Source organism: Notolepis coatsorum, assembly GCF_963971535.1.
Source record: "Notolepis coatsorum genome assembly, chromosome: 4".
NCBI lineage: Eukaryota > Metazoa > Chordata > Actinopteri > Aulopiformes > Paralepididae > Notolepis > Notolepis coatsorum.
Window position 1 is genome coordinate 143,302,163 of NC_140168.1, and position 15,719 is coordinate 143,317,881.

At 42.8% G+C, this 15,719-nt stretch overlaps 1 protein-coding gene across 1 annotated transcript in view; it reads right to left on the minus strand.

Moving 5' to 3' along the window:
* The window catches only part of LOC311226719 (receptor-type tyrosine-protein phosphatase eta), a gene marked incomplete at its 3' end in the record, with an annotated part of 102,669 nt that overhangs the window by 14,883 nt on the left and 72,067 nt on the right, over nt 1-15,719 (minus strand). Inside the window, exons 5-6 of the mRNA XM_084312131.1 lie at nt 11,314-11,440; nt 10,516-10,652 (exon numbers count right to left, since the gene is read on the minus strand). Coding sequence (XP_084168257.1) covers nt 10,516-10,652; nt 11,314-11,440 — 264 coding nt within the window. The remainder of the gene's footprint in view (nt 1-10,515; nt 10,653-11,313; nt 11,441-15,719) is intronic.

The window sequence follows — 15,719 nt, forward strand, 5'->3', positions numbered from 1 at the left end:
TTCTGCCTAGTTCCGAGCTGAGGGTTTTTTCAACCTGTAACTTGTTCTTGTCAGAGACCAGCAGGGCTGAGTCGTCCGCAAACAGGAACAAGTTGCAGTCACAAGCTGACGACATGTCATTTGCATAAATTAGGAACAGTAGCGGTCCTAGTATGCTTCCTTGTGGAACACCACAGCTCACTGTGAGGGGGGGGGATAGGGTACCGTTTACCTCCACCATCTGTTCCCTCCCCTCAAGGTAGGATTGCATCCAGCTCACTGATAGACTATCAAAACCAATTGCTTTTAGCTTGTCAATCAGAATGGAGTGATTGACCGTGTCAAAGGCCTTTTGTAGGTCCAGCATGACCATGCCGCAGTATTTGCCTGCGTCCACCTCTTGTTTGATGTGGTCATTCAAATAGAGAAGGCATGTGTCAGTGGAGTGGGATGTTCTGAAGCCAGATTGGAATTCGTAGATTAGATTTTTTTCCGCTAGGTACTTTTCGACCTGTTCGTAGACTATTTTTTCCATGACTTTCGAGATGGAGGTGAGAATAGAAACAGGGCGGTAGTTGCCTGGGTCTAATTTGCTGCCCTTTTTGTGCAGAGGGGTCACCCTCGCAATTTTGAAGTCCTTGGGGACGTGTCCCTGTTTTATGGAGAGGTTTATTATGTGTGTGATGATTGGGGTGATGGCGGCTGCTGAGTCTCTGAGGAATTTGGAGGGGATGTTGTCATGGCCAGTGGCCTTGTTAGGTTGGAGGGCGCTCAGTTTATTGAGTACCTCATCTGTTGTTACCATTTCCAGCTTGAAGTCGTCCTTGCGGACCCCTAGGTTTTTGTAGTAAGCTACTATGTGTTCTACCCCATAAAGCCCTGAGTGGGAGGGTAGTTTGTTTACCAGTGTTGTGGCTATGTTTGTGAAGAAAATGTTTAAGTAATTGGCTACATCCAGCTTGTCTGTGATGAGCGTGTTGTCCGTTTTTATGTTTATGTTTGAGAATCTGGTTTTAAGTTTTTTACTGCATCCTAGTTGATTATTGAGTAATTTCCAAAGTTCACGTGGTTTGTTTTTGTTTTCCTCAGTTTTGTCATTGATGAAATTCTTTTTTGCAGTTTTGATCATGGAGTTTACGTCGTTTCTTAGTCTGTTTCTTTCTAGTTTGAGTTCAGTCACGTGGGCTTGGAGTTCACTGCTCGTGCTTTTAGTAAGCTTTGACTGACTTTTACGAAACTCAGAGCATTTTTTGTCTCTGGTTTTCATAGCGGCCAGTATTTCGGAGTGCATCCACGGCTCAGCGCGATTTTTTACCCTGGTGGTTCTTAGGGGGGCCATGTCGTTTAGTATTGTTGAGAATTTGGTTTTGAAACCAAGCCATGTTTCTTCAACCAGTGTACCATTGAGTTCATCTGACCAGTCCAGGCTCTCCAGTTCAAGGTTAAAGGCCTCGCTAGAGTAGGTTTTGAGGTCTCTAGATGTGACTGTTTTGTGGCAGCCAGCCTTTGTTTTAGTTTTTTGCGGGTACAGAATATCATATAATGATCACTTAACCCGCATGCTATAACCCCTTTCTTGGAGATCTTGGACTTGTCGGAGGTCAGAATGAGGTCAATGGTAGTCTGAGTTGATTCACATACACGTGTGGGTTGGGTGATTAGCTGGCTGAGGCCGTGCAGATCACAAAACCTACTGAATGACTTGAAGACGGGTGCATCTTTTCGTTGCATATCCGTGTTCCAGTCTCCAATAAGAATTTTGTCTACATCCTCAACTCCAGCTAAACACCCATCCAGTGTATCATAAAAGTCACTATGATCTGGCGGCCTGTAGACTGTGCCAACCAGTAGGGATTTCGCCCTTTCGAATAGGATTTCCACCCATACAGTTTCAATTGATTTATGATTCAGGTCATTTCTGTTGATGAATTTGGTGTCCTTGTGTATGTACATACAGACACCACCTCCATGTTTGTTCCTATCATTCCTAATTATTGAGTAGTTCTCAATCTCTATCTCTGGATCTTTTACAGAATCGTCAAGCTTAGTTTCTGAGAAGCACAGTATGTTTGCCTTACCATTTATGAATAATTGTTTGATTTCATCCAATTTGTTTTTTAAGCTGTTAATGTTAATGTGAAAAATGTTCAGATAACATCCATGCTCATTGGCTCACCTTTCATGTGGCTCGAAAGATGGTAAAGATCTGCAAGTCCTTTCTGCATATGTTGCACACGGCTACTCTGGGATTTTCTCCTCTTTTTAACCATGACTTATATTTTATATCTCCAAGCCAGAGCTCATTAAAACGACAGCCTCCCGGCATGTTGGCCACACACACACGCGCGCTGTTCTCAGATGGCACAGGTAAAAAAAATAACTACGGGTCGCTGTCGGAAAACTGGATGCCGTGATGTGAATGCCGTCCATGTTAGTTTACCTTGACATGTTTTTTCAAATTCGATGGAGAAGTGCATTCAATCATTTTAATGCAAAAAAGTGTCCTATTTTTAAATTTCAGCATTGTCTATCGCATAACACATTCCATTGTGGGCTGAGTGTATGCTTGGTTTCATTCCAGCCTTGCCTAAACACCAGCTGATGATTTCACTAATTGGCTCACCTCTTCAACTAACTCACCTGGTGCAATGTGTAGTTAAAATGAAAACTTGGCCCACGATAGAATGAGTTTGAGACCCCTGGGCCCTCATTCACCAACGTGTGCGTAGAATATGTTCTATTTTCACACGTAAGCACAGAATGTAGAATCAGTGTACGCACAGGAAAATCGGGATTCATCACACGTGCATACGCAGGTTCTACGCACACCTGTCATGATGAATATGACTTTGATCCTACGTTTGAGCTCGTGCACTGTTTTAAGTATTTGCATACCAAAACCGCCCCGATTAACCATATACGGTAATGGACACCCCCATGAAATGTGGAAGAATGGACTAAACCGAGGGTGTTGTACACTGGGATATTATACCTATTAACTTCCTAAAAGACCATTGCTGCCTGGACACCGCAAACACTAATAAAGACCATTAACCACTGTTTTGGTTGCCCGTTAGTGTCATTAATGCATGCTGGAATAAGAATGCCTTTCTTAATCTATTTTTAATATTAATAATTATTATAATACAATAAAAGACAGCTCCGTCTTTTAATACACATATATTGTACAGTAACGTCAAATAAATACTACAGTCCCCGCTGAAATAAAGGTTCTGCACACACCAGCAGTGATCTACAGCATAAAAGATAGCCACTTTATAATACTATTCTGAGTAGATAATTCATCTGTATCGCAACAGAGTCACGGATCTGGTCGGGGCAGGTATCATTATGTCTGGAAAATCCTTATGAAATAAACAAAAGTGAATTAAAGAATTTAAAAACAAAGTTTAGCATATTAAATTGTTTTATAAGCTTTCTGAGTAGATAATTCATCTGTATCGCAACAGAGTCACGGATCTGGTCGGGGCAGGTATCATTATGTCGGGAAAATCTTTATGAAATAAACAAAAGTGAATTAAGGAATTTAAAACGAAGTTTAGCATATTAAATCGTTTTATAAGCTTATAGCTTTTTTCGTGCTGATTTGAGAGGGTCCAGCTGCAGAGCCGGAGAGCAACTCTCAGGGCCAAGATAGCACTTATACTATTTTGAGAGAGACAGCAGAGAGACAGATGTATATATATATATACACACTACTGTGAGAAAATAATAATCACACACAAAGGGATAATGGCTTATAGCAGACTTTATTAGCAGACAAGATTTTAGAATATTTCAGATAATGAAATTAAATGTTTATATCATCAACTATCCAGTTAGTATTTATACTGTAACGTTTGGCTACTTTAAATCATTGAATGTAGAGAGAGAGCGAGAGCGAGAACGCGCGAGAGCCCCCCCCCCCTCGGGTTTTGTTCTAGGTTTGCGTTTTGATCGTCTAAGCTGCCGTAGGTGATGATGTCACACTCGAATGTAAACAGGAAGAGTTTAACACACGGAGTAGCCCCTTTCGTGACTTTCGGTTTGCAAGCCTGTGGCTTTTGTGACCGGAGTCACTTGCCCACCCGCCCCGATCACCCAGTAGCGAAACGACCAAGCGTCGTCAAGGGGCTCGCGGTGTGTCAAGAATACATCAGATCTGAATTTCAAAGATACCCAGCGTACAATATGGGTCTAACACAGCTTCACGATGGGGTCTGGAAGCTCGGAGTTGCTAATAAACAGTTTAAAACATTGTTACTCGACGAGTGGTATTTACAGACCGAACGTCCATCTCCGCCGTTGGTGTCACAGCGCATGCGCACCATGCCGCGTTCACGTTACTGGGAAGAAGCGGAAGAACCAGTTTCCGACTGGGAAAAACCATTCACGTCAGCCTCCTAGTGGTAATTCCTACTAGGACATATGGGATTCTTTTATAGACCCCATATCTCCCACTTCACGTCACGAATTGCGGAAGTATGGATGTGGGCGTTTCATCCATAGATATATATAGAGTCAAAGCGTGAAGGCTTCCTAGTTGTAGCAACGAGATGTGCTCTGGTTCTTCCGCTTCTTCCCAGTAACGTGAACGCCGCATGGTGCGCATGCGCTGTGACACCAACGGCGGAGATGGACGTTCGGTCTGTAAATACCACTCGTCGAGTAACAATGTTTTAAACTGTTTATTAGCAACTCCGAGCTTCCAGACCCCATCGTGAAGCTGTGTTAGACCCATATTGTACGCTGGGTATCTTTGAAATTCAGATCTGATGTATTCTTGACACACCGCGAGCCCCTTGACGACGCTTGGTCGTTTCGCTACTGGGTGATCGGGGCGGGTGGGCAAGTGACTCCGGTCACAAAAGCCACAGGCTTGCAAACCGAAAGTCACGAAAGGGGCTACACACGGAGATGACAACTGGATGATATAAAGAAACGAATAACCAATAAATATGAAGTTATGTTTAAACTTCTGTTGTCAAGCGTTGTCAATATAACCAACCCCATTTCCTCACGAATGGAACTAGTGTTGTGGAGTCGCTTTGAGCATTTTCTTTGACTTGACTATTTCTATTATTGAAGTGGTATTTTTATAACGAACATTTACGGAGACAGGTGTGGAGTCTTGTAGTCTCAAACTCGGCGAGCCAGGCCGAGATAACATCCATGCTCATTGGCTCACCTTTCATGTGGCTCGAAAGATGGTAAAGATCTGCAAGTCCTTTCTGCATATGTTGCACACGGCTACTCTGGGATTTTCTCCTCTTTTTAACCATGACTTATATTTTATATCTCCAAGCCAGAGCTCATTAAAACGACAGCCTCCCGGCATGTTGGCCACACACACACGCGCGCTGTTCTCAGATGGCACAGGTAAAAAAATAACTACGGGTCGAGCCCAGCCACATTTCATTTTGCGTGAAAGGCGAACGCAAAATAGGCTCGCTCGAGTCGCTCCGACTTATTTAATTTCTTTGTCTAAAAAACAAACTATTCAGTCAGATAGCGATTTATTATGAAAGTATAAAGTGCAATTACAATTTCAATAACTTTCCAGCACTTTATACACAATTCAACCACATTTAAAACCTTGAAAACAGCACATTGAAATACAAGCATTTTCAAGGATTTCCAGCACCCGTACAAACCCTGATACTAGGTTTGATGTGCAAACCTTATTAAGCCTATGTACAAACATGTTTGATGTACTATGAAATAATCCTTGTATGTAAACAACAACCTTCTGAATTCACTCTGAGCCCAGAGGCTAAATAAACGCTTGGAGTTGAACTATAGTTCCTTTTGTCTGGGCTGCACAGTTTATTTCTCCACTCAGTAGAGAAGACCATCACTTATGATCTTTCTTCCTTCCAGATAGCAACCTCATTGTACTGTAAATAACCTTAGATATTGATTAGAATATACGACAAAATCCCCATCAATGGAAAATGAACCTGCCCATACCCATGCTGATTGGTCCTTGTGCAAGACTAGAAAGCGGGGATCTGCTATCAGAAGAATGACAAGCTACAGAAGATGGCCACAAACGATAGTACGAGTGATGAAGGCTGTAGTTTGACCAACTTTACAACTGGATCAGTGGAGGTTATTGCATGACAACTAGTGAGGCAGTACTTCACTAGAATATACAGACAAAAAAAATATATATATATTATTATTAACCCTTTCACTGCCACACGACAGCCGGTTAACCCTTTCACTGTGACAATACAGAAGGTTAGCCCTTTACTATCACACAACCGACGGCGATGCTCCATCATTAGCATCATTAGCTCCGCATTTGCGGAGCTAATGATGCTAATGATGGCGCATCGCCGTCGGTTGTGTGATAGTAAAGGGCTAACCTTCTGTCGTGTGGCAGTGAAAGGGTAATATACGGTACATATATATATATTTTAAATTTTGTATTATTATTATTTTTTTTTATTAGAAATGTTTTCCTCTGTGAAAAAAACAATGCCAGTGATTTTTTTCCTTCAAAAATGTCCAAGTGACAGCTCTGAGCTCTCTGACCTGGACTGTGTGTATGTGTAACTAGGAGGGATATGAGGACTGTGTGTATGTGTAACTAGGAGGGATATGAGGACTGTGTGTATGTGTAACTAGGAGGGATATGAGGACTGTGTGTATGAGAAATGGTCTGATCTTGCTGTAAACAAATAGTTTTTGATTTGCCTTCTTGACTAAGCTATTGTTGTGATGTGTGTAAGTGAGGTGTGTGTCAAGAGTTACTCCAAGGTATTTATTACTAGTGCCTGTTGTCTTTAACTGTAGTGTCTGTCTGCTGTCTGCATAACCACACTGTGTCTGTACTTCTTTATTATCTCCTGTCCTCCCCAATTTTTTAACTCACCAGCCACTACTGACACACACATTGGGGGATGTTTTATAAATATAATATAATATAATAATTTGTGCTTCACCAAAAAATTTGGTCAGCAGCCGCCACTGAACTGGATGCTGTGATGTGAATGCCGTCCATGTTAGTTTACCTTGACATGTTTTTTCAAATTCGATGGAGAAGTGCATTCAATCATTTTAATGCAAAAAAGTGTCCTATTTTTAAATTTCAGCATTGTCTATCGCATAACACATTCCATTGTGGGCCGAGTGTATGCTTGGTTTCATTCCAGCCTTGCCTAAACACCAGCTGATGATTTCACTAATTGGCTCACCTCTTCAACTAACTCACCTGGTGCAATGTGTAGTTAAAATGAAAACTTGGCCCACGATAGAATGAGTTTGAGACCCCTGGGCCCTCATTCATCAACCTGTGCGTAGAATATGTTCTATTTTCACACGTAAGCACAGAATGTAGAATCAGTGTACGCACAGGAAAATCGGGATTCATCACACGTGCGTATGCAGGTTCTACGCACACCTGTCATGATGAATATGACTTTGATCCTACGTTTGAGCTCGTGCACTGTTTTAAGTATTTGCATACCAAAACCGCCCCGATTAACCATATACGGTAATGGACACCCCCATGAAATGTGGAAGAATGGACTAAACCGAGGGTGTTGTACACTGTCGGATATTATACCTATTAACTTCCTAAAAGACCATTGCTGCCTGGACACCGCAAACACTAATAAAGACCATTGACCACTGTTTTGCCGTTGCCCGTTAGTGTCATTAATGCATGCTGGAATAAGAATGCCTTTCTTAATCTATTTTTAATATTAATAATTATTATAATACAATAAAAGACAGCTCCGTCTTTTAATACACATATATTGTACAGTAACGTCAAATAAATACTACAGTCCCCGCTGAAATAAAGGTTCTGCACACACCAGCAGTGATCTACAGCATAAAAGATAGCCACTTTATAATACTATTCTGAGTAGATAATTCATCTGTATCGCAACAGAGTCACGGATCTGGTCGGGGCAGGTATCATTATGTCGGGAAAATCCTTATGAAATAAACAAAAGTGAATTAAAGAATTTAAAAACAAAGTTTAGCATATTAAATTGTTTTATAAGCTTTCTGAGTAGATAATTCATCTGTATCCAACAGAGTCACGGATCTGGTCGGGGCAGGTATCATTATGTCGGGAAAATCTTTATGAAATAAACAAAAGTGAATTAAGGAATTTAAAACGAAGTTTAGCATATTAAATCGTTTTATAAGCTTATAGCTTTTTTCGTGCTGATTTGAGAGGGTCCAGCTGCAGAGCCGGAGAGCAACTCTCAGGGCCAAGATAGCACTTATACTATTTTGAGAGAGACAGCAGAGAGACAGACAGCAGAGAGACAGACAGACAGACAGACACTGTTCCACAGTGTGTGTGTGTGTGTGTGTGTGTGTGTGTGTGTGTGTGTGTGTGTGTGTGTGTGTGTGTGTGTGTGTGTGTGTGTGTGTGTGTGTGTGTGTGTGTGTGTGCGTGCGTGTGTGTGTGACTACTAGTCTAATAGTAGAGACTCAGCCCCCCCCCCCCCCCCCTGGACCACCTCCTAGTAGAGACTTCTCTAGGAAGAAGACGAAGATGAGGATTAAGGCGAGACACTGCAGGTGAATAGGCAAATATACCTTTTTTGTTGATTTTGAGATTCTGTTATATTTTCCTTCCTAAACATGTCTTCTATGAAACTAGTGACAATAAAACGTCAATAACACACATTTAGTTGTTCATTTTACTTCATTTTGCCTTATTGCATCCATAAATGTCCACATATTTAATGGAGAAGTGCCTCATTTGCATATATAAACATACATTTCAGAAAACTTGTCTCTACTAGGAGGTGGTCCAGAGGGGGGGGGGGTCTCTACTGGGAGGTGGTCCAGAGGGGGGGTCTCTACTAGGAGACTAGTGGTCACACACACACACACTGTGGAACAGTGTCTATCTGTCTGTCTGTCTGTCTCTCTGCTGTCTGTCTCTCCGGCTCTGCAGCTGGACCTTGATCAAATAAGCACGGAAAAGCTTTTAAGCTCGTAGCTCCAATTTGGGTCCCAAATTGCGGTACAAATGAAGGAGGTGTCTCGGGTAGTGGACTCTAGTTAATATTATGTTCTCTCTGCAATTAGACTGCCCCTCATTCATCCCTATCTGATGCTATCTCTGAAAACAGTTCCTGCGAGCGCAGTCAGTGCACCCCATAACGCTATATATATAAACCTGCATTCATTCGGAGAGAAAGACCTATTCCACATGCTATTTAGGGTTTGACAATAATTACACTAATATCGCTATTTCACAATGAACTATAATGAATTACGGGGGTCATACAGAAGCGGAACACGGCCAGTGTCTTTATTTCCGCGTTGGAACGAATGCATGTACTGAGGAGCGCTTGTGCGTAGTAACGATATTCTACCACTGGGCGTCAGCTAAGTGTGCTCTGACCTGTGCGTACACGTAAGCACGGAGTCAAGTTCAAGTTGAAATTGATGAATCCCACTCTTTGCTTAGAAATGATCGTACGCACAGGTTAAGCACAAATCTGTGCGTAAGTCAGGTTGATGAATGAGGGCCCTGGTCTATCCCTTGCAATACATTTTTTTTTTTTACTTTTACTTTATAGTACTTAAGTACATTTATTTTTATTATCTTCTCCCCCCTCCTTTTTCAGTTTTTCTCCCATCCCAATGTTAGTCGTTATGCCAATTCCCAATTCCCTTCCTGGTCGTTGCACACTCTACCCCCTACCGTCCGTCTGGGAGGGCGGAGACTATCACATGCTTCCTCCGACACATGTGCAGCCAGCCCACCGCTTCTTTTCACCTGGCAGCGCAGACTCTCACTGGGGGAGTGTAACGTGTGGAAGGGTCACACTACCTCCCCCAGATCCTTCCCTTGCTGTGCAGGCGCCCCGACCGAACTGTAAGAGTCGCTGTTTACAACGACCAGGACCCACCCTCACCGGCTTCCCACCCGCTGACACTGCCAATTGTGTCAGTATGGACGGCCGACCAAGCCGGAGGTACCGCAGCTGGATTCGATCCCACTGTGTCTGCGGTGGTAGACAGACGCGTAGTCTGCTGCGCTACCCGGCCGCGCCTTAAGTACAATTTAAAGTAGAAAAGTTTTTTACTTTTACTCAAGTGTGTTTTTAGCCAGATACTCTGACTTTTACTTGAGTACGATTTTGAGACGGTGCCCATACTTTCACTTATTGTATAATTTCTGGGTACTTTTTACACCCATGCTTTTAGGTATAGAAAATCACAAAAAAGACAATCCACTTGATGTACATCATACTGGACCGCATGATAACGGGACTTGTGCCACGGTTATCAAACTGAAATTGTATATTTTTAAATGTTATTTTCAAACGGACATTCATAAACATTTCATGAATCCATTTTGTGAGAAATCTGATTCAATATTTGCTCTTTAGCATTAATTTAGAAAATACAATTGTGTATCACAATTCACAGTACTGTATATACTGTACAGGTATATATCAACACGATGGTAAGTCTGATAAGAAGATACACAATAAATATTGGTATATTGCCCAGCATAGTTTTTATTTTATTTTAACAGTCCACACTCACCAGTGTAACCATACACAGAGGAGTTCTCCCCTATCCTGTCCCCGGCCAGAGTCACCACGCTCAGTGTCACCCTGGTGCCTGCTGGCAGACCGGTCACGCTCGTATTCAGCTCATTCTGTTTCAACTCGGTTGAGCTACTGGGGGCACAAATGGTAGCGTGGTTAACATACAACCTTGACGTGCCATGATTTACTGGCAATATTTTGAGGTAATGAAAAAACAATTATAATTATGACAATTGTCACCATATATCACAATGTGAATTATGGACCTTATCCCACTTGCTCAAATAATAATTGGCTTTACACTTAAGGTCCCACGAGTTCAGTCTGAATTGGATAATGTAGAAATGGGATACCAGGAAATGTATTTCCTGTTTACTGCAAAGCGGAGTGACTGGGAGACCCATGTTATTGACCAGACACACTTGGAATGTAGAGCTATTGTTTTAACATGTAGACCACATAGGCACGCAATTGGTAGAGTGAGGTGGCGTTCGAAAGGTGGCAAATTCAACTTTCGAACGGTCTATTACATGATCGGCGAAAAATGCAGCCCCGAGCCGGTAGACGCTTGCAAAGTGCCGCGAGTGCTCTGCAGATATTGAGCGTCATTTTGTAAAATGTCCGGTGTCACCGGTAACACCTGTGCCTGCAGTGTGAACGTAGCCAATCATTATGTCCCATTTAACAGATCTCTCCTGAAGGCAACGCCGCCCATCTCCAGTACAAAACATTGCCCATGTGTCGGGTGTATTGTGTCATATAATTGCTGGATGTGTTCTTTCTTTCAACCTACCAATCAACGTGGTTATAACAAGCTGTTACCCTGAAGCCTGTGTGGTTTCCCTTCACGGGTAGCCAGTGAAGCATCAGAGAGTTCTTCAGGGGCTGAGACACGTTCAGACCGGTCACCACACTCGGCTCTGGGAAAAGACAATGAAATAGTGATAGATTTAAATGGCATTTTGAAAAAATTTTAAACAACTTTTGGATTGGTCCCCGGGTACGGCCCCCCGGCTGCCCTTGGATGGGGAAGGACGATGGGATGGGTCAAGCGCAGAGAAGAAATTTCATCTGCGACCACAAAAGAAAATGTCCTATGTGTGTCGGCCATCGCATGTGTGTGTCGCTGCATGACTATGTTGCAATGTGTGCAATGAATAAAGACATCTTCAAAGTCCAGTTTCATCTTTAATGATGTAAAAGTGACATTGTAGCGTATACAAAAACGAATGGAGGAGGAGGTGCAGAGTAATAACTTGAGGAAGCTCTTATGGTTCTTATGGTTTTTTTTTGTGACCAACTTTTTTTTATTTTCAATTTTCAGACATGAAACAACACAACTCACAACACAATAATAACAATAATACATAAAAGACATCCAAGAACATAAACGAACACAACACTGATTAGACAATAAGGTTCTCACCAAATAAAAGTATAATAAAATAAAATTAAATAAAATATATACTATAAAATTGATTACAGAATCCCCTCCACCCCCAGGCCCGGCAACCGCAGGCCCCATCCCGGAGGACCCCCAGCCCGGCCCCCCGTGAGCCAAAGCACCAAGCCTCTTTAGCGCCCTGACCCGCAGAGACCCCTAACCGCGGCCACCCCCAGCCAGAGCCCACGATCACCAGCCCCAGGTCAGAAGAGGATCAGAAAATATACATAGAATTAACATTGAATGGAAAAAAAAAATAAAAAAACACCATAACCATCAACACACATGAATATTTGCTCGTTCCCCCCCCCCCCCCCCCCTTCTCGCCCCAGGACCCCAACGTAAGACAACAATATAACACCTTATTCAGTGCTCATCTTCCAGAATCATATGCGTTCTTTTAGCTTTTCCACCACTGCCCACCATACCGCGATATTGGCCTTATTAACACTTTGAGAGCCACTCACGGCTAATCTCGTGTTTACGATAGTTACGTTGAAAGCCACTCACGAGATTTCTCTGAATTATTATTATTTATTTTTTTTAGCGATCTGAAATCATATTGCATCACGCGAGCCTACCCTAGCCTACCCAAGGGCCGCCGGCGATCAGATGTGAAAAAGCGCCCCCTATCGTCTCCCAGATGGTAAATCACCCTTTTGGAGTGGACTCAATGAAAATGGATGGGAAAAAAAAATATTCCAGTCCACATTTCACTTCTCACCCATGCAGCCGGAGTACCAGAGTTCATTCAGGGGGCTCTGAGCCCCGCGGATCATGAGTTCTACTGTATACACGTTAGATCTATACACTTATCGATTTTTTCGAATGGTGATCAGGAATTGGAATATACCAGTTGGATACCATCTGATGTCAGGTAAGGAATCTATGTTATCAGTGTTAGGATAATCAGACTCGTTTTCATGAAGATATAAGCTTTTTTGTGATATGTGCTCCAGCTGTTTCACTGTAAAATCCATGAGGAAATGAAAACAGCTATTATCAGCACGCGCCTCGAACGTGCGTGCGTGCACGTATACTATTGATCATCTAGCGTTTATTTGAAAACGATTCATAAATAGGCCAACAAATATCAACGTTCTGGAATATTCCAGTAAAAGGCGATTATCACAGAATGGGCTTTTTTTCACCTGAAAACGAGTGCTTTTCAAAATGCTCTCAAACGGAAATGAAGCGATAAAAAACCAATCTGCCTTGACAACACTGACTGGAAAATGATTCTTTGATAAGCGACGGGCAGATTAGACACATAGCCATAATTTAAAACATAGATTAGGCGATATTAACGTTAATATTGGCGCCGATGGTGGCATTCAAGCACTAAGTCGTGCGCCCCCTGGTGGCACTGAACGTGTTAACACCTATGATACGTGCAGTGGAAATCTTCAAATAAATAACATCAAGATAGGTGAGAATCCATACCTTCGGACATAATTTATCTGGTTGTATCCAGCGTGAGGCAATCAGCTTTTTGGCAGCCGTCAGACCAGCCAAAATGAGTCTCTTCACTTGTGCAGAGGTCGGCAGTTGAAAAACATCATTCAACAATAAAACTGAAGGCAAGGCCGGTATAGTTAGAGAGAAAATCTCTGACAGCTGAGTGGTGACATTTTCCCAAAAGCTCTCAACAGGTGAGCATTCCCAATACATATGCATGTATGTTCCAATTGCACCGGTTGGACACAAGGTACATCGAGAGTCAGGCCTGAGACCCATCAAGTTCAATCGCCTGGTGTCAGAGTGCAGGTAGGTGAATTCCAATGGGTGAAGGCAATCACAGAGACAGAGAGTGTTTACTCTTGAACAGGTTCGACTTTAATAGAAAGAACACAGAGTAAATTCTAAGAGAGAACAAGTGCTAATAGCACAAGTGTAAAATAAGGTAAATGGGAGCTTATTGGAGGTCCAGAGTAGAACCGTCCGCGTTATCCCCGAACGCAATTAGTGAAGACCTGACAATGGACAAGCAGAAGAGAGGTATGTTACATAGAGACAAAATACCAACATTCCACACACACCCCCGTGACAGCCAATCAGGAACCACCCCTAAGTGACAGCACTAATTGACAGGGAAATGACAGGTGACAAGCCCAGTGACATATGCCAGGAATGTGGGTGGTCACCGACCGAGGTCGGTGTCCAGAACGTAACAGCCTGGGGGTCAAATAAGTCCTATGAACAAAATTTAGATGAATCTGTTGGTGATCTGGGTTGCGTGATGACAGCCTAATATTCTCCCATACCGCATCCCAGTCAAAGTCTATATCCAACTCAGGGATATCCTTTCTCCAAATCGTATCTAAAGGTATTAAGAATTAAGTAGGTGCCGATAAAAGTCAGAGACGAAGCCTCTCGATGTCTCTCTGTCATAGAAGAATTTGTGAAACCGATGACGTTCTAGTGGAGCGTCCCATGGAACTCCGTGAGCCTTCAGTGCTGCCCTCATTTGTAAATAAAAGAAAAAGGTGTTACCTGGGAGATCAAATTCATTGGATAGGTCCTGAAAGGACCGGATACCGGAGTCATTGAACATATCCCTCAATAAATGGATACCTTTCCCCTCCCATCTGGGGAATCTAATGGGTCGTTGTCCAATGAGGAGCAAATTGTTATTGAATAGCGGGGAGTACGTGTGCCACTTATGACGGTTAGTGCATGCTTTCTGGGTGTCACGCCAAATCTGGATCACATGTGTGATCAAAGGTCCAAATCGTAATTTGCATTGTTTAATTGTCTGTGTGGGGACACCATCTCCTCCTCTAATGGGCGCCAGGAAACAGCCGCTTGAGCGTCAAACCAAGTGATAAGAGGTCTTAGAGAGTAAGCTTGGAAATAATACTTAAAGTCCGGAAATGCTAAACCCCCGTCGAGCTTACTCCTCTGTGCAGTGGATCTCTTTAAGCGTGGGCGTTTGTTATTCCAGACGAATTTATATGCAGCAAAATGCAGTTTTTGCCAGTAACCAACAGGAGGGGACAACGGGAGCATGGAGCTGATCAAATTAATTCTAGGTAAGACATTCATCTTAATTATCGAGGCACGGGCCTGTAATGAGTTCATTAATTTGGACCACCTGTCAAAGACCTTCGTAATCCTGTCACCCAAGCTGGAGTAGTTATACTTTACTGTCTGGTTGACAGTTGGGAATATTTCAATCCCCAGGCATTTAAAGTGCTCTACCTGTTAGGGTTTGAAACCGACCTCAACAGCACGGCACAGACAGGTAGTTCAGAGTTAGCCAAACACTGGGGCGTATTTATTTACAGAATCAAAAAGAGTCAAGTAACAATTCTGAACGACAAAAAAGGAGACTGCCTTCGGCAGAGTTATCTGCGGCTCTGCAGATCCTCCCGGTGTTAGAGGTGGGGAATCGGCAGATACTCCCAGCTCCAACTCGGAGTCGAAACGGAGAGAGAGAGAGAGATCAACAACAGTCAAACAGTACACAGAGGCAGTGCAGTTCAGTCCTCCCTTAGCTGAGTCCAGAACAAAACAAAACAGTACTTCTTCAGTGTTTATCCCAAAACACACAATTTAGCTGAGTCCAGTGCAAACAAAAACGATACTCTTCAGTGTTATCCAAAACACACAATTTAGCTGAGTCCAGTGCAAACAAAAACGATACTCTTCAGTGTTATCCAAACACACAAAACAGATAATCCAAAAAGGGTTTGGTTCCAAAACTCACCAAAGCGCAAGCGCGTAAACCGGGCAACGAGGCGCAGCTCCAAACG